Source organism: Sinocyclocheilus rhinocerous, unplaced genomic scaffold (genome assembly GCF_001515625.1).
Source record: "Sinocyclocheilus rhinocerous isolate Xijiao unplaced genomic scaffold, SAMN03320098_v1.1 scaffold864, whole genome shotgun sequence".
NCBI classification, from domain to species: domain Eukaryota; kingdom Metazoa; phylum Chordata; class Actinopteri; order Cypriniformes; family Cyprinidae; genus Sinocyclocheilus; species Sinocyclocheilus rhinocerous.
The window spans coordinates 359,042-377,986 of record NW_015645567.1 but is presented as its reverse complement, the minus strand read 5'-3'; the positions used below and the strand labels follow the sequence as shown (position 1 = coordinate 377,986).

The following is an 18,945-nucleotide window of genomic DNA, read 5'->3' as shown; positions in this document are numbered from 1 at the left end:
ATGATAGAACGATAGATAGAACGATAGTATGATAGATAGAACGATAGAACGAATGATAGAATAACTGATAGAATGATAGTATGATAGATAGAACGATAGAACTATGGATAGATAGATAGATAAATAGATAAATAAATAGAATGATAGAACAATGGATAGATAGATAGATAGATAGATAGACAGACAGACAGACAGACAGACAGACAGACAGACGGACGGACGGATGGATGGACAGATAGAATGATGATAGAAAGATAGAACTATGGATAGATGGATAGATAGATAGATAGACGGACGGGCGGACGGATGGACTGATTGATAGATAGACAGACAGATAGATAGACAGAAGATAGATAGATAGACGGACGGGCGGACGGATGGACTGATTGATAGATAGATAGACAGATAGATAGACAGATAGATAGATAGATAGATAGATAGATAGACGGACGGACGGACGGACAGACGGACAGATAGATAGATAGATAGATAGATAGATAGTCAACGCTTTAATACTCAATTATGTTTATATTCTGTTCATTCTGTTTAACCCTAGTGTATAGTGTATGTCTCTGGCCATTAATTATAGAGGTTTTCCTCAAGACTGACTAGTTGATCACTGTATAGTGCTGCACATCACAAACTGGAGCTAACCAGCTCAACAGGCACGAGTTGGCTGAGATTATCCTGAGTGTGATTTCCGGAGTCTGCAACTTTCCAACACAAAGCTAAGAGGCGCGTCTGTTATCCCCCGCGAGCAGCCCGACACAATCGGCTCAGTTTTCGGTGGCATCTCACCTCTCGTCTTAGCGGAAGGGCTTTGAATGGCACCTCTGATGATGTGAAGCCGAGAAGAGAACAATTAAATTAAAGTTAGGTAATCCCACATGCAAATCCTCACACAAGGGCGCTACAAAAGCGATAAAGGGATGAGGGGAAGCGAGAGAGCGGGAGAAAGCGGGTCTCTTGTTATCAGCGAGCCCAGGGGCCGTGAGCGATCACCCCTCTGCCCGGAGCCGATTTGGAGAGACTGTTCAACATAATCTACTCTCTCCGCGGCTCAGAGCGCTGCGTCTGGCTCTAAGGGACAACAGGGGGAAATAAGGGACATAAGTAGCAGATAAAACGGCCCCGTTTGGATGTCCTCCCAGAGCAACGGCTGTTTGCATGACCCTGTTTATTCTGAGACTGCGATTTACATCCGAGCGTCCCGAAAGCATTTCTCAAACCCCTACAGCTAGCGGCCCGTCAGAGGATGTGGTATACACACACGTGCACATAAACACACACAGACCGTCCCGCCACAGACAGCTGGACAAACGCAGTGAAACTGGACACTTTTTAAGGTTATGTGGCATCATTCACTGCAAGCGCTGGATTTCTGCTGCTATTCTGGTTCATGGTCTGATGTTTCAAAACGTGTAGTGTTGACATTGGGCGAAAAAGACTGAAAACTGACTCCTACATTTTAGCCTTGACTTTTAGATATGGTGGAAATTAGAGAAATATTGTAGAAATTGTGAGAATTATTTATAAAATGTAAAATATAAAATGTTTATAATACTAATTACATATATTAAATATACATAAATATCTTCATTATATTAGTAAATATTCATATATATAATTATTATATACATTAGTAAATATATATTAGTAGATATATTGATTTATTGAGGTTATGTAGAAAATATATACATATAAATATTTTCTGAAATATATCAAATGTAAATATTTTACACAGACACATACAGTATATATATATATATATATATATACACACACACACACACACACACACACACACATACTGTATATCAATTATCTATTTTTAAAATACTGATCAATCTCCTAATTCTGTCAAATAAACATCTACAAATAGTTTGGAAGCTTCAAAAATTATAATAAGCACAGAAACACTGTAATTCCACTAGTAGAGAATTGAGACTTTGCTCTTTCATTCAGTGCATAAAAATGCAAAATTATCTCAAATAAGGGAGCAGGTCACATATGATCCGAAAAAAACAAAAAACAAGCACATTATACACACTGAAACCCCCATTATCATGCTCATTATAGTCAGCAGATGAATCTACACCAGAAGAGCCCGAAAAAGCATGTTGCATCTTCAGTTTATATTTCGCACTCATCTGAAATCATTTTTAAACATCATTTCCTACTTAGATTTTGGCATTTTTAGATTTCAAATAAGACAATATATGGCCCATTCATGTACCTTTTTCACTAATGAAATTCTTTTTATTATATTTAAGAGGCTGTTTTCAGGAATTTGACCCCAAAACCTGTACAAACATGCCGTGTACCTCTTAGAGGGGACTTCATGGCGGCCTCCACCATTCCCACCAGCAGCTGCAGGCTCTTGGGATCCTGCGCCAGTCCCGAGGCGAAGGCGGCCAGGGCATCCGCATGGCGCCCCAGGTACTGAAGGGCAACACCCTGTCGGAAGTATGCCTACAGAAAGAGGACCAGAGATAAAGCATGTTAGTACTGTCATCCACTTCAATGAACAAGCAACATATTCTGGATCAAATTCATCATGGTGTTGCCCTTCACCAGTGCAGACGGCTTCCTCCCAGAATTCAATCTTAAAGTGCACAAATCAAAGCGATCTGAACAAAAACCCAAACCATAAGTGTTAAACCACAGTGTGAAACCCATTTAGACATGAATGATTCCTCAAATCGTGCATCTCTTGATCAGACGCAAGTACCAACAAACCAACAAAAACATCTTAAAAAATCCCAAAGACTCACACTGACCTGAGCCATATCTGTTTACTGTGAAGATTAACAGGAACATGCATGCTAAACAAACACATTTATGATGTTTAAAGGAATACTGCAGCCAAAAATGCAAATTTACCCACCCTCAGGCCATCCAATATGTAGATGAGTTTGTTTCTTCATGGGAACAGATTTGAAAAATGTAGCATTCCATCACTTGCTCAGCAATGGATCCTCTGCAGTGAATGGGTGCCGTCAGAATGAGAGTCCAAACAGCTGATAAAAACATCACAATAATCCACAAGTAATCCACACCACTCCAGTCCATCAGTTAATGTCTTACGAAGCAAAAAGCTGCATGTTTGTAAGAAACAAAATCATTATTAAGATGTTTCAACTTTAAACCGTCACTTCTCGGCTATAATATGAGTCCACAATCCATAATAATGCTTCCTACAAGGAAAAAGTCCATTCTCTGTTGTCCTCTCACATCAAAACCCACTAACATATCTGTTTAGAACTGTTTTTGACTGTTTTGTCTTATAATCAGATTTTTCAGACCAGATGACTTTTTCCACTGGAGGAAGCAATATTACAGACTTGTATTTTAGCTGGAAGCAGCGGTTTGATAATACATTTGCCTTAATAATACATTTATTTCTTACAAACATGCAGCTTTTTGGCTTCACCAGATGTTAACTGATGGACTGGAGTGGTGTGGATTACTTGTGGATTATTGTGATGTTTTTTTCAGCTGTTTGGACTCTCATTCTGACGGCACCCATTCATTGCAGAGGATCCACTGGTGAACAAGTGATGCAATGCTATTTCTCAAATCTGTTTCCATGAACAAACTATATCTTGGATGGTCTGAGTGTGAGTACATTTTCAGCAAATATTCATGTTTGGCTGAACTACTCCTTTAAAGTTTGTCCATCATGTAGGTGCTGATACGGACGTTGTATCTCAGACATGCATGCGTTCATGTTTTCAAAGGGGTTGCTGTTATTTTGATCATGCGATGCACACCAGACCGCTCGACTGGATTAAATATCACAGCAGTTCACTTCCCAGAACACATAATGTCCTCTCTATATTCACCGTGAGGGAGATGGGCTGATAAACACCATCATTTTCACTGGCGTTTGACTAAAGGTCCGAGTCCGAGCGGACTCACATCTCCGCCGACATACAGCTCGTTCACAATTATCATCTCACACAGCCGTTTATTAGATCGGCCCGAGCGTGCGGCCCACTTCCAGCCGATCTGATAACGGTTGGGAAGGGGACCAGCGGAAGATTAAGACATGACACTGAATTTATGAAGGCCCCTATAATTAATTTCACTTTGCACAGGGAGCTCTTTGATTACAGACTACCTCTCTTTTTTTTCGGACAGCTTCATTGAAACGAATGATGAATTCAACACATTAACCTTTGGTCTAACCATGTTATTATAGGACGTCGCAGGCCACCGTGCTCGGCTCGATATTAATTGCCTCTTTGTATACGGCCCACTGCACCACGATTGGACGCGCTCGGCCACTGTACGTACACATGCACGTTGAGCGCTTTTAGATTTCGACATCAATATCTGCCCGGAGGCAAATGGATTCAGGGGTTTGTTTCAGACGCCTGGGATTCAATCCTATTTCTGTAATGTAATTTTAAAGCAAATGTGCTTTTCTTTTAGTGAAAGCGAAACAAACACGTGATTATTCAACGTAAGCAAACAGAACACTTGCACTCCGTCGGTTTTAAATTAGAATTAAGTTGATTAAATGACAGGCCGAGCTTTGTGCTACATCTCTCCGCTGAATCCGAAAGCTCTAATTGGTCGATTAGCGTACAGAATTCCCAGCGCAGATGCTGACAGCTCTGTGATTTCATCCGGCATCGCTTTCATTCCCGCGAACACAACACCAATCTCTCCACCTCTCATTTCACTTTATTTACTTTATGTATTTAATTTCCCATCACATGCAAAGAGGCAAAAAAAGAGCTTCCACAATCTGGTCTGAACAAAGCAGGCGTTAAAAGACAAAACAAAGCACTGGAACTGAAGGATTTTAATGATCTTCAGATCCATTAATGATTCTTGAACATCAGTATTCTTGTGCTAATGTGGACAGAATGTCATACACTCTAAAAAAAAATGCTGGGTTAAATACAACCCAGTGCTGGGTAAAATATGGGCAAACCCAGCGATTGGGTTGTTTTCAACCAACAGTTGGGTTAAATGTTTAACCCAACGTTCTGGGTAGTAACACAAATGCTGGGTCAAAACACCCCAATCGCTGGGTTTGTCCATATTATACCCAGCACTGGGTTGTATTTAACCCAGCATTTTTTAGAGTGTACTAAAATACTCTGATAACTGCAGAAAGACAAAATAATCATTAATTTTACCCAAGTTGTGAGAAAAGAGAAAAACAAACAAACAACAAAAAACTGCATGCTAAATAGACACTAAATAGCCAAAACATATTACTTTTGCGTTGCCCTCACTGGTTGCACACAACAACAAACATACAGCGCAACCAGTATAGTGATTCACAAACAAATGACTCATGATTCCTGAATGACTCACTCAATCATTAAGCAGCTCTTAAAATATGTATACAAACATGTTACCAGATACATTATTGTTTGTTTAGTATATAGAGGTCCAATTTTTTATCAGCTTCCTTAAATGACTAAAAGAACTCTTCAAGGAATCATTAAAGATGATGTAACTTGTTCAATGTTAAGATAGTTTCTCCTAAAATCTGAAGACAGGAGGAGTGTTCGGAAAACAGGTTAAAAATGACTCTTATTAACCGGTTCTTCATAATAAATCAATCTCGAATCCATAATTTATCAGTCTAAATCAGTTAATGACTCACTCAATCACTGAATCCATCAGAATGGCTCTTAAAATACGTATTAAAACAATACAAATTATGTTTATATTATATGTTATATTATTAGGTCCAACTTATTTTCACCCTCAGAATTATAAAAGGTGATAAAGGTGATGTGTAATTTAATTTATGCAATGTTAAAATACTGTTAATCTTGTCCAGCCCAACATCAGCAACATTGATTCAACCAATTATGTGAGTGTGGGGGCGGGACTATCTGTTTGACAAACCAATGAAGGGAGGAGGAGTGTTCAGGAAACCTGAAAAACTTTCTGCATTTTCAAATTTCTTTTGATGATCCTATAGTGGAACAGAAACAGAATCTTTAAGTGGTATTCAGAACTAGAATTCATTAAATTCGATATATAGTAGCAGAAATGTATTCTGCATGATTCTACATCCTTCAGATGATCCAGCTCTCCAGTGCGTGTCAATCCAGTGTTGTTTCTCAGGGACTGCTGGAGAATGACTGAGTCGGGTTGGCATATGGAGACACAACTGTTCAGATCAAGTGTGGCGCCTGGCTGCGCTGGCACCTGACATCTTAAATGTGATGCTCCATCCACAGTCAATTACATATAATCATAACCACGGTCATAACACTGGGAAAACTGTCAAACACACCTCTCAGCTGCATGACACACTGAGCTTAATTCAGCTCTCCAAGTTTTTCAGCTTTCAGAATGATGAGCTACTGCCTTTTTTTTTCTCAAGGTTCCAGCGGAATGAGTGGCAAAACAAAAATGAATCAATCCCGCAAAGACCGCCCGCCGTGATTCAGATGTTTTCTGAGCATTTCAATTGAAAACTCGAACAGCAGCATGCTTTGCAGCGCATTATGAGGTTTAAACGTGTGCTGAATTAAAATGATTTCCACACAGTAACAGCAATGAATCTGAGAGCAGATGCCTATAGAGCACTGAGAATATACTTGTATATGAATATGTTGTATTGAATATCGTATTAACGCGTGAACTTTTTTTGTACTAGTATGTGTGTGTGTGTGTGTGTGTGTGTGTGTGTGTATATATATATATATAACATTTAACATATTCTCTCTCATTACAGTAATGTGATAAGAAAGTACATTATTATTTCTATTGTTTTTATTACTGTTTATTTGATATAGTTCATTCCAAATTCATATTAATTGAAATTACATTAATCACAAATTCAAATTAATTATATATTATATTATTTTATTATATGATAGATTATATATACATTTTAGTAAATTTTTCCTTGCAAATTCTCTCTCATTACAGTAATGTGATCAAAAGTAAAGATATTATTTACATTTATGTACAAAACTTTAATACATATAAATATTTATGCAGAATTTTTTCCATTAAAATTAATTTAATCCATTAAAATAAAATATGTTTTGAAGTAATAAGAATCTAATGTAAATCACTAAGAATTCTGAAAAAGACAAAAGAGTCAAACATCCAGACAGATTACAGTAATGAAAATATGGAAGAAATATGAGTTAATTATCATGACAATAATGTCACAATGCAAAAAAAGCACTTCATGGTCTTTAATTTCTTGATCCAAAAATTATTGCTTATTGTTTTTAGTCGAATTTTGGCTGAAATATGACCCAAAATGTGCTCTAGTAAAATCTGTCTGTATCACAGTTGTACATAAGTGCCCTTAACAGACATCATTCCTATAGGCAGGTACGCTTTGCCCCCTGATGGAGTCACTGGCTGCCTAGCAACACTCGCCTGGCAACGCTCGCCCCCTCCGGTACCTGACCTGCTGTGATTCTGGCTAAAAACACGGACAGAAAAGTGTGATGAAGAGATGAAGCAAACGACGCTGTTCAGGACTAATTACTGAGCCAGACTCTGCTGTGCCGCTAATCACCTGACTTACACAAACTACAAAGAGAACCAAATAATTATGAGGCTGAAAAACTTAATTACGGCGCATTTGTGCAGATATTTAATGACTAACTTGTCCATTGATGTGCTTTATGGTGGTAATGACCAGCCGTGTGTGATGGTTATGGCCACAACGCTACAACAGCTGCTTTACTGTCCTGATGGACGATCGGTGCAGCTTCTTTTCAAAAGTACAAGTCTAGAGTCAAACACAGACTAAAACTTGACCTAGACTTGACCTTGAAACATTGTAGACTTGAAAAAAAGACTGAATGTGTTACAAGATAGTCAAGCTACCCTTTACAAAGGAAGTCATAAAAAGTAGCTAACTATTACACTCAAGTTAAGAGAGCCGATATCTTTTTAATGATATAACATCAGATGATACAATTCACTTTTTATATTCAAACAATTCATTATCAAGCAATTACCCAGCAAATAAACAAACAGTTGGCCTCTTAATTACAGTGCTAAACATTCAACTGAATTTCAATTTTACACTAAACACAATTAATAAACTCAGAAATCAATCACAATTATATATAATGAAAACAAAGTGACAAATACTAGCATTTAACCAAATGTTTCACAAGAACAAGAACAACACCAACACCAAAAGACATGGGGACTCAAATGAAGCAGTGAATAGTTTATTTGAATATATATACTGTATATATATATATATATATATATATATATATATATATACTGTATATATATTCCTTTTTATATGTATTTATTCTTGCTATTATTATTAATGTTATTATTATTAACAAAATGTTATTATGATGTCATTTACATGAATCCTTTAAAACTGATTCATTAAAATTAATCAATTGATTCACTGAATTGATTCACTAAAATGAATCAGAATCAACAGTTTAGGTGGTGTTTGATTATTGCCAAAACACTATTATTGTATCATTTACATGAACTCTTTAAAATGAATTCACTAAAATGAATCAATTGATTCACTGTAATGATTCACTAAAATGAATCAGAATCAACAGTTTAGGTGGTGTTTGATTATTGCCAAAACACTATTATTGTATCATTTACATGAACTCTTTAAAATGAATTCACTAAAATGAATCAATTGATTCACTGTAATGATTCACTAAAATGAATCAGAATCAACAGTTTAGGTGGTGTTTGATTATTGCCAAAACACTATTATTGTATCATTTACATGAACTCTTTAAAATGAATTAATTGATTCACTGTAACGATTCACTAAAATGAATCAGATTCAATAGTTTGAGGTGTTAGATTTTTTGCCTCAGCTTGTGTCGTGTATAGTTGAGCGTGCAATACAACATGATCAAAAACAAACATGATGAAAAATTTTGACAACTTTTTTGATAAAAAGCACCAATTTACTAGAAAAGTGGCACTTTAAACTACTGTCACAGTAAAAACTAGTTAAGTTAGTAGCATATTTATTTTTATCTAGTCACTCCTCAACTCTGAAAATCCACAAAACACTTTTCTGTACGTATTGAAGTTAGTGACCATAAAATGTGACATCCATATCCAACCATATCTCAGCTGGCAGCCAAAACGCATTTACTGTGCAATCACATCGCCGAGCGCCATCGATCCACGATCCGCATCAAACTGTGAAGGGATGCGTCGAAAAAAGGTCACACTTCAGGACCGTAATCAATGCTGCACATTCGGCATTCAGCGCCTGTCACAACTTCCTCATGCTGCACGATGATGGGCTCGAAAACGCCCAAGAAACCTACCATTGTAATCACACCTGTCTGGAATCAGCATCAGAGCGGCGGGTGACAGATAAGTGTGCGCTGACGCTAATTGTGCTGGTTCTGACGTCAGAATTTCCCATTTCGAGACTCATGCAACACGCAGTACACCTGACGTGGAAATCAAAGCGCCCTGGATTAGTCAATGCCACGTTCTGATTATCAAATCTAGTGTTTATGGGTAATAAGAGTGTTCATAATGCAACGACTATGGTGGAGTGGAGCTTTGCAGATTAGCAGATGCTTAACTTATTGATTGTTAAATGCATTAATCAAAGCCAGATGGCGGATACGGCAACACTGTCTGGCGTGAGTGTGGAAGTGCTACAAAAACGCAACTGAATGCATTTACAATGCAACCATCAAAGTGTGTGCAGCGATTGATGCAAGTCTTTGAACATCTGGTGGGAAGTTCCTCCGAGAAGTGCCAACTTTTCAAGCTTGTTTCTCAAGAGCTCTGGCTTGGTTTTCTACCTCATGCAGAGTAAATTTACTGCAAAACAGGAAATTATTATTATTATTATTCACAATAAAAAATATTATATCATTTATATGAATCGTTTAAAATGAATCCATTAAAACGAATCAGACTCAGCAGTTAGGAGATGTTTGATTATTGCCTAAATGCTCTTATTACATCATTTACATGAATCCGTTAAAATGAATTCATTAAAGTGAATCAATGGATTCACTAAAATGAATCTGTCTCAGCAGTTTAGGAGGTGTTTGATTATTGCCTAAATGCTATTATTATATAATTTACAAGAATCCTTAAAAATGAATTCATTAAAATTATTCAATTGATTCACTAAAATTAACCTTCTTATTATATCATGTAAATGAATCCTTTAAAATTACTTCATTAAAATGAATAAACTGATTCACTAATGATTCACTAAAATGAACCAGACTCAACAGTTTAGGTTTTTGATTATTGCCTAAACACTATTATTATATCATTTACATGAATCCTATAAAATGAATTCATTAAATTGAATCAATTGATTCACTAAAATAAATCAGACTCAACAATTTAAGAGATGTTTTGATATTTTTTATTTTTTTTTGTTTTGACACATCTAGTATGAGAGAAGTGCCAACTTTTCAAGCTGTTTCTCAAGAGCTCTGGCTTGTTTTTCTACCTTGTGCAGAAAGTAAATGTGTCAGAGAAGTGTGTCAGTGACGCGGTAAATGTTGCATGTTATCCTTCTTTTCCTTCACAAATTCCCTTGGGAACGTGATGCAGGATGTGCGCTGACCTTCCCTACATTACCTTCATCTGGTTCACCTTCAAGAACATTAATGCAATGGCTCAGAAAAAAGAAAGTAATGCAGTTAATGATAAATAAGATTAACTTCAAGCATGTAGGACTTCCATATGAACGCCTCGTTAAAGAACCAGTCGTTCATGTTTCATGTTTTCACTCGTATTCGTGGAAATCTTTGCGGGATGCTTTACAGCACGCCTCCTTACAAAGCAGATGTAGTTAAAAATTAATTCAGTATTAAACATAAATGTGGGAATTAAAAAGACTTTAGAGGGCCTAGAGAGCTACATCAGCAGCGCTACGAGACGAGCCGAAACAGATCGGGCAAAATCTGCTGACTTTTATCTTAACTGTGAGCGCCGACGTCAAGATGCAGCACACATCCTTCAGAAGGAAAAAGCCTGCAGGCATTTCTGTGAAGTCATCGAGCCGATCACATCGCATACTGTACGGCGTCTCACCTCTCATCCACTTTATTAACCTTAATTAGATTTCATTATAAAACAATCACCACCGATTCTCATGGAGCCGCTCATAGGATTAGCCTTTTAAGCAATCACTACATAAACACTTGCATTAGCATTAGAGCTATTCGCTAAGTCAAGTACCATTGCTCTGCTTGAGGTAAGGGATTCAAACAAACCCAGCTGACATGAAAAATGCCTTTTTAGCACTCAGATTCACAATGTAGTAGATGCTAAAACAAGCCAAACTGGGCCAGTAAGAAGCAATCACCCAGAAACACATCATGCTAACAGCCCCTCAAGACAGCCACACCCTAGAAACCTGGAATTAACTTCCTATCACTCAAAATATCCAAGAAAACTCACAGAAACATACTAACAACCACTTAAAACACCCTAGCACCCACACACCCTAGCAACGTGCTAAGTCGCCTAAACACCTCACAATGTATTAACAACCACAATGAACACCCTAGCAACCACACAGAAACATATTAACAGCCACCTAAAACACCCTAGCAACCCCATAGCAACATATAAACCATTCGTAAGAGCAAAGCAACCTCATAGCAACATGCTAACAACAACTTAAAATACACTAGCAATGTGCCAACAGCCTTCCAAAACACCATAGACCTGGTTAACAACCACCCTGAACACCCTAGCAACCCAACAGCAACATATTAACTACCTAAACTGCCCTAGTAACCTCATAACAACATTCAAACAAGCACACAGAACACCTTAGCAACCCCATAGCAACATATCAACCGCCCAGAAGCACCTAGTAACCTCAAAGCAACACGTTAACGACCACCCGGAACACCCTAGCAACCCCATAGCAACATATTAACCACCCAGAAGCGCCTAGTAAGCTCAAAGCAACACGTTAACAACCACCCAGAACACCCTAGCAACCCCATAGCAATGCATGAACCACCCAGAAACACCAAGAAACCTCATAGCAACACACTAACTACCAAACACCATAGAAACCTCACAGCAGTGTGTTAACAATCACCCAGCAACCTTGTATCAATTTCTTAAACACACAGAACATCCTAGTGACCCCAAAGCAACACATTAACCACCTTGAACAACCTAGCAACATGCCAACAACATCCTGGCACCCTAGTAACCTCACAACATGCTAACAACCACTCAGAACACCATAGCAACCCCATAGCAACCTATGAACCTTCCAGCACAAACTAACAATCTCACAGCAACATGCTAACAACATCCTGGCACCCTAGTAACCTCACATGCTAACAAGCACTCAGAACACCATAGTAAGAAGAACTAGCAATGCCCTGGAAAACTATACAAATATGTTTCATGATGGAATTTGTTTGCTAAGATGATGAGATCTCTGTCTAAATGTGGAATATTACCAAGTACTATTGAGGCCTAAGTATTTAATTTACTCTCAGTCGCAACATATTAGGAGTTATAAACCTGAAGCACATGGACAACATGGCTGCCCGTGAGATGATTACAAACACAGATCGCTAAACTGAACTTGAGTGACACTGAGAAACAGGAAACCGAGGGATACTAAAATAGCAGATGTTTAGCTTGTGCGTCCACTAACACGTAAACAACCGATCCGGACAAGACTGTTAGTGCAGGAGAGAGAGGAAAAACGCTACTAGAGAGAACTGGGGCAGGTTTTTATATTATATTGTCCAGCAGCTCTGTTTCCAGCTAGCCTGGAATGCTCGCGCTCAGATCTCCCATGCGATTACCAGACAAATGCAGCCTAATTCGCAACACATGCAGCGGTTTAAATATAGAACCGCTAATTTAAGTTCTCCGCAGACTCTGGATTTTAGCAAGTCAATAGACTTGGTCTTAGTTGCTCAGCTGACATTTGTCTGCCATGTAAAGCATTCCCAAGGGTCGACCCCGTTTTCCCTGTTTCCAGTCTTTTAAAAGAGCAATTTGTAAGAGCTGTCATTAGCCACCGGCTGAAAGTGGTGCAGCACAAACGGGCACCTTCAGGTGAAAACACAGAGGTGGCAAAGTCTAATGGTTAACATCAACATGAAATCAAAATAGTCGGCCATTTATTACACATTCCTGGTCTTACTTACAACTATTTATCAGTGCACAATATTCCAGAAGAAAAGAAATGTCTCTTATTTTTCAACAATCTGTCATATAAAGACAGTTTTCACCAATTATTGATGAAATACATAGTTAACACTTAGACATAGCCCAAAATAATGGTGAAAATAAATTTACGATCGGAAAACAACTTTACTAATATTCATAATTCAGTTTTAATAATAATAGTAAAAATAACAACAATAATAATAATATCACTAATATTTATTATATTATTATTAACTTAATAACTGCCTAATATAATTATTTACAAATAATACTAAAAATAATAATAACTAATAATCACTAAAAGCAATATTTATTTTTAAAATATGTTGTTTCAATAGCTCCACTAATAATAATATATTATCATTTAATTTATTATAATTATTAAAAGTAATATTTATTAAAATATACTTATTGCTATAGAATATGACTAATGACTAATAATATGACTAAAAGCAACAACTAATAATAATATAATTTATTAATATATTATAAATATAATATCATTTATATATATATGTTATATATTATGCAATTCTAATATAAATATATTATTATTATTATTATTATTATACATTATAAAATAGTAACAACAATAGTTTAACTAAAAGTAATAATTATAAAATATTTGTATTGTTTTAATACTAATAAACTAATAATAATAACATGTATTGTTTATTTATAATTATTAATTAAATAATTAAATGTACATTTATTATTATTATTATTATTATTGTTGTTGTTGTTGTTGAAAGTAATAGTTATTATTAGACTATTTTAATGTTAACATATAAATAATAATTAACATTTGATTCTGAATATTGGTTATTAGACATTTACAGATGAAAATATTCAAAACTGATCTTAAAAACACATTATTGGCCAATCTCTACACACAACTGGCTCACCGACTCCAGTTACACCTCTGATCTGGTTAAAGGTAGCCAGTCCACCTGCAGGGAGATTAAGACACGACAAAGCAAACAACAAACCTTAATTGAAACTGCCATCACCAACTGTTCATAGCATGAAGGCGCAGCACAAAACAACAGGGCTAATCTGCATGAATATTCATCTGGATTCCTGTGGGAAGCTAATCAAACGTCATTAATCTGCTCATGGTTGTCTTTGCGATATTTCAAATGAGACAAATGAGTATGTTTCCGCACCAGCAGGAGACTACTTGTCACCTGACCCGGAGGGACGAGCGCTCCAGGACCGCGGCCTGAGACGTGTCAGTATCCCGTCTGCTCAAAGGGGGATGCACCTGGGAATGTAGAAGCTTCAGGCGGCACTATAATGGTAAGGACAGCATCCAGCCAAGCCGTCCCCTGCAGCTCGCCGCTGCAGCGTAAAGTGCACTGGAGTAGGAAATTGAGGCCGCTGCAAGTTCAGCTTTCTTCCGAAAGAGCCCTATTTCACACGGCGAGGGGTTTAGGCAATTACTTGTGACAATGGCTGGCATGGCAACCGAGAGAAAGATTGATCTGGACACAAAACAACTGTGTTTGCTTTATTAAAAGTAATTCATCACCCTGCCCGTGTGTAATGGCGCTTTAGGAATGTGTGCAAACGGACAGACATCAGGGAATCGGACGTACACAAACACACATCTCTGCTGGGTGTTAAAGGAAAGCCATCCGAGTGTGTTAGGATTCGCAGATACGCATGGCTCTCTTACTTGAATTCCACTAGAATTTCCACCATCTGCCATCGTTCAAGCACTCTCAAGTTCACTGCGGCACTCTGGGAACTATGCAATTAATCAGACTGAGTAGATTTTCATGCCACAAGGCTGTGAAGCCTGCCCGGACGTTGCGCTTTCATAGTCCACGAGATCTTAGTTGTGTTCGTCCAAAAAATCCTGATGATAAAGTAGTTTAGAGCTACAGTATCAAATGAATGTGGATCATAGATAGACCTGGGAGAATTAGAAGAGTTCATATTGCGATATCTGAATTTTGATTGCAGGTTGGGAATTTGAATACAATTTAAGACCATAAATGTATCTTAGAAGCAAAAGTCTTCTAAAAGCATTGCTGTTTATGAGTCTTGACAAATTTTAACAAAATTGGGACATTGTTGAGATATATTACGAAATTCTATAAGAGATTACTTGAAGTCTATTACAGATTACAAGGAGGAAATTGTGACTTCAATAAAAGTCTCGATTTGTTCTCCATTCAGTCTCATCGTTTTGTACGAGAAACAACTGAGATCTCTGACTTTTGATTGCAGATTTCCAATCGGAGCACTATGCGAGATATTTTTTGGATCTCATTAACTTATCTTAGAAGAAAAACTTTCCATTTGCTTTGCATTTAATTGCATTGCTATTAATGATGAGTCTTGTCAAATTGAGCAAAATTGAGACATAATTGAGACCTATTATGAAATTCTTCGAGATTATGCACCATAAGACCTTTTTTTTTTCCAAAAGACTTGTCAATTTGTTCTCCATTCAATCTCATTGCTTTCCACGAGAAACAACTGAGACTTTTGATTGCAGATTTCCAATCGGAGCACTATGCGAGATATTTTTTGGATCTCATTAACTTATCTTAGAAGAAAAACTTTCCATTTGCTTTGCATTTAATTGCATTGCTATTAATGATGAGTCTTGTCAAATTGAGCAAAATTGAGACATAATTGAGACCTATTATGAAATTCTTTGAGATTATGCACCATAAGACCTTTTTTTTTTTCCAAAAGACTTGTCAATTTGTTCTCCATTCAATCTCATTGCTTTCCACGAGAAACAACTGAGATCTCTGACTTCTGATTGCGAATCTGTGCACAATTTGAGATATTTTTTTAGATTTCATAAACTCGTTGTTTGAGTCTCAACAAAATTGAGACATTGCTGAGATATCTTATGAAATTCCAAGAGATTATTTTTTATCCAGGAGGAAAATCTCACTTCAAAAATATCAATTTGCTCTCCATTTAATATCATGTACAAGAAACAACCGAGATCTGTGGACTCAAATTGTTCTCAGTTTCCCAATCAGCAATCAAGTCATTGCTCAGATTTCAAACTTATTTTAGAAGCAAAACATTCCATTTGCTTTGCATTTAATTGCATTGCCGTTTATGAGACTTGACCGATTTGATCAAAATTGAGATATCTTATGAAACTATATGAGACATAACGAGATTACTTTTTAGCAGGAGTAAAATCTGACTTGAACTAAAGTGTCAATTTGTTCTGCATTCAATCTCATTGCTTTGTGCGAGAAACGACTGAGATCTCATTAGTGTTTTTTGTGTCCTGTGGGCAGCAGAAACTAATAGGCATGCACCCGGTATGTTTAACACAAATGAGTGCCATACGGATGGATGGAGAGCGGGAACGCTGGCGCTAATGGAGTCTAGGACTGGACTTCCTGGTGCCGTGTCACCTTGCTCCGGGACAACCCGCTAAGCTGTTGGCACTAATGGTCGCGTGAAGGGCGGGATGAACAGAGAAAGAAGGAAAGGGGCTGGATACGTGCGGAGAGACAGCGCTGGCAGGTACATACATAATTGCAATGTGAGATGCATAAGAGAAGTGAGCGCCGGGGGCCGAGATCCAGCGCTGTGATTTTAGCAGAGACGAGCTGATGAAGGTCACCAGCTGCGGGAGCCAACGAAGACAAACCCTCTCCATCTGCACTGACGCTCAGACTGATCTAACACTGATTCACCAGCACTCCCAGAGAAGAGAACTGTATTACAAATAGATTATTAATACTATTAATAATAATACTGATAACAATAATTTACTGAATGAGCACTGTGCTGCATCCAACTGATTGCAATGTATCTTATGTATCCTTTCAATACATAAAACTGCTTTAATACATTTTAAATCAATTTTTAATAATTCTTTATTCTTTGCTTTTATTGTTACTTTTATTTTTTTACACATCTGTTGTGATTATTTTATGATTTTTTAAAATCCTTATGTAAGCACTTTGAATTACCATTGTGTATGAAATGTGATATATAAACTTGCTTGCTAAATTAATTGTGCATAATATTATTATTATTGTTGTTGAAAAATGTGCTGTGAATACTGGTTTAAGGAAGCTTAAATAATACATAAAATAAATTAAATAAAAATAATACATTAAAAGAACTTGAGTTCATATTAGTTAATATATTATTAAAACAAAACAAAACAAAATAAAATAAAATAAAATACTAAATTAAATTAAATTAAATTAAATTAAATTAAATTAAATTAAATTAAATTAAATTAAATTAAATTAAATTAAATTAAATTAAATTAAATTAAATTAAATTAAATTAAATTAAATTAAATTAAATTAAATTAAATTAAATTAAATTAAATTAAATTAAATTAAATTAAATTAAATTATTGATGTAGGTCACTGCCGCCCCGCTGCAGGAGCTGTACTAGCCCTCGGTATCTGCACCGATGGCCAGCAGGATGCTGAGACTGATTTGCCATCGCTGCCAGTGAAGAAGAGATGTTAAAGGCTTTAATGCTCATTAGGGGCACGTTTACAGTCGTTACAATATACGGACTCTTAGTTTCGGTGTAAAAACGCATCTGTTTTCAGCTCGCTCCATTTGTGGGAGCCAAAGACTAAAAAATTTAAAGCTGGCTCCAAATCAGCAAATGTTTGTTCGTCCATTACAGGTCAATTGAGCGCAATGCAATTTACAAGACTCTTCCCCGGGTCCTCTTACCAAACTATCCCATGGCGATAATCGCAAAAACATCTGTATGAGCAACAATCCCGCTCAGATGTTTTACCAAAAAGCTGGAGTTCCCTTATGATGATGTACCTAGAGCAAAATAATAACCCCCTTGAAGCTGAAGGGTCTTATCTGTGCAAAAAGTGCCACGTTTGCAGAAAAACTCCCAAAGAGGAGCCTCCCTTTCAGAAGCGAATGACAGATACTGATAGCAAAGCTTAGACGGCACCATTAACGCTCCGGTTTGCTGGTGTGATTCAGACCGGCGGCCTCCCGGCTGACAAGAACTCCATTCAAAGAGTCTTTGTGGCTGAAGCGCGGATGAGAGGCGAGCGCTAGCGTGCTGACAACACAGCGGGCTCTGCTGATGCCAGCACCGGAGACGCCGCTAATGAAACGTGGAGGTTTTGCACAGCGTTATGCATGCAGAGCGGCCCGTCAGATCCTATCCCGCCTCTAATTATTGCCGTGCTTGAGGTAGGAGCCTGATAACGCTTCGCTCCCTAATTGAAATCAAACCATCCCTCTAGGGATCGCTGATGAGAGATCATCGGGGGGCCGGCGCTCTGCGTGCCCAGCCTGACATTAGCGCAGGCTCCAGACGAACTTCAAACACAGACAGACAGGAATCTGAAATTAAAGCGGATAATATTAGGGAGCATCAATTAACTTTATGGCTGAAACAGACCCGAACGTCTGTATTCGGCTGGTACGTTTAGTCAGATAATCCACTTATATATTGATACCAATCAATTGTGTAAATAATAATAATAATAATAAAATAAATAAATAATAAAAAATACAATAACATAAATAAATAAAAAGTGAAATAAATATATAAAAATAAAAATAAAACGAATTAAAATAAAATCTATAAAATAAAACAATCATGATAAAATATACAAAATAAAAAAAAAGTAAAAAAACAAAACAAAGATAAAAATAAACTTTAAATAAAATAAAATATAAAAAGTAATATAACAAAAAAATTACATAAGTAAAATAATATATTAAAGCGAAATAAATAAAAATACATAGATTTTATTATATAGTAAAATTATAAAATTTAAAACTTAAAGTTAAAAAAAA

General features: G+C 36.8%; 1 protein-coding gene across 1 annotated transcript in view; it reads right to left on the bottom strand.

Moving 5' to 3' along the window:
• LOC107706742 (tetratricopeptide repeat protein 28-like) overlaps positions 1-18,945 on the bottom strand; it is a 280,615-nt gene that overhangs the window by 103,418 nt on the left and 158,252 nt on the right. The window contains 1 exon segment of the mRNA XM_016510546.1: positions 2,325-2,472. Coding sequence (XP_016366032.1) covers positions 2,325-2,472 — 148 coding nt within the window.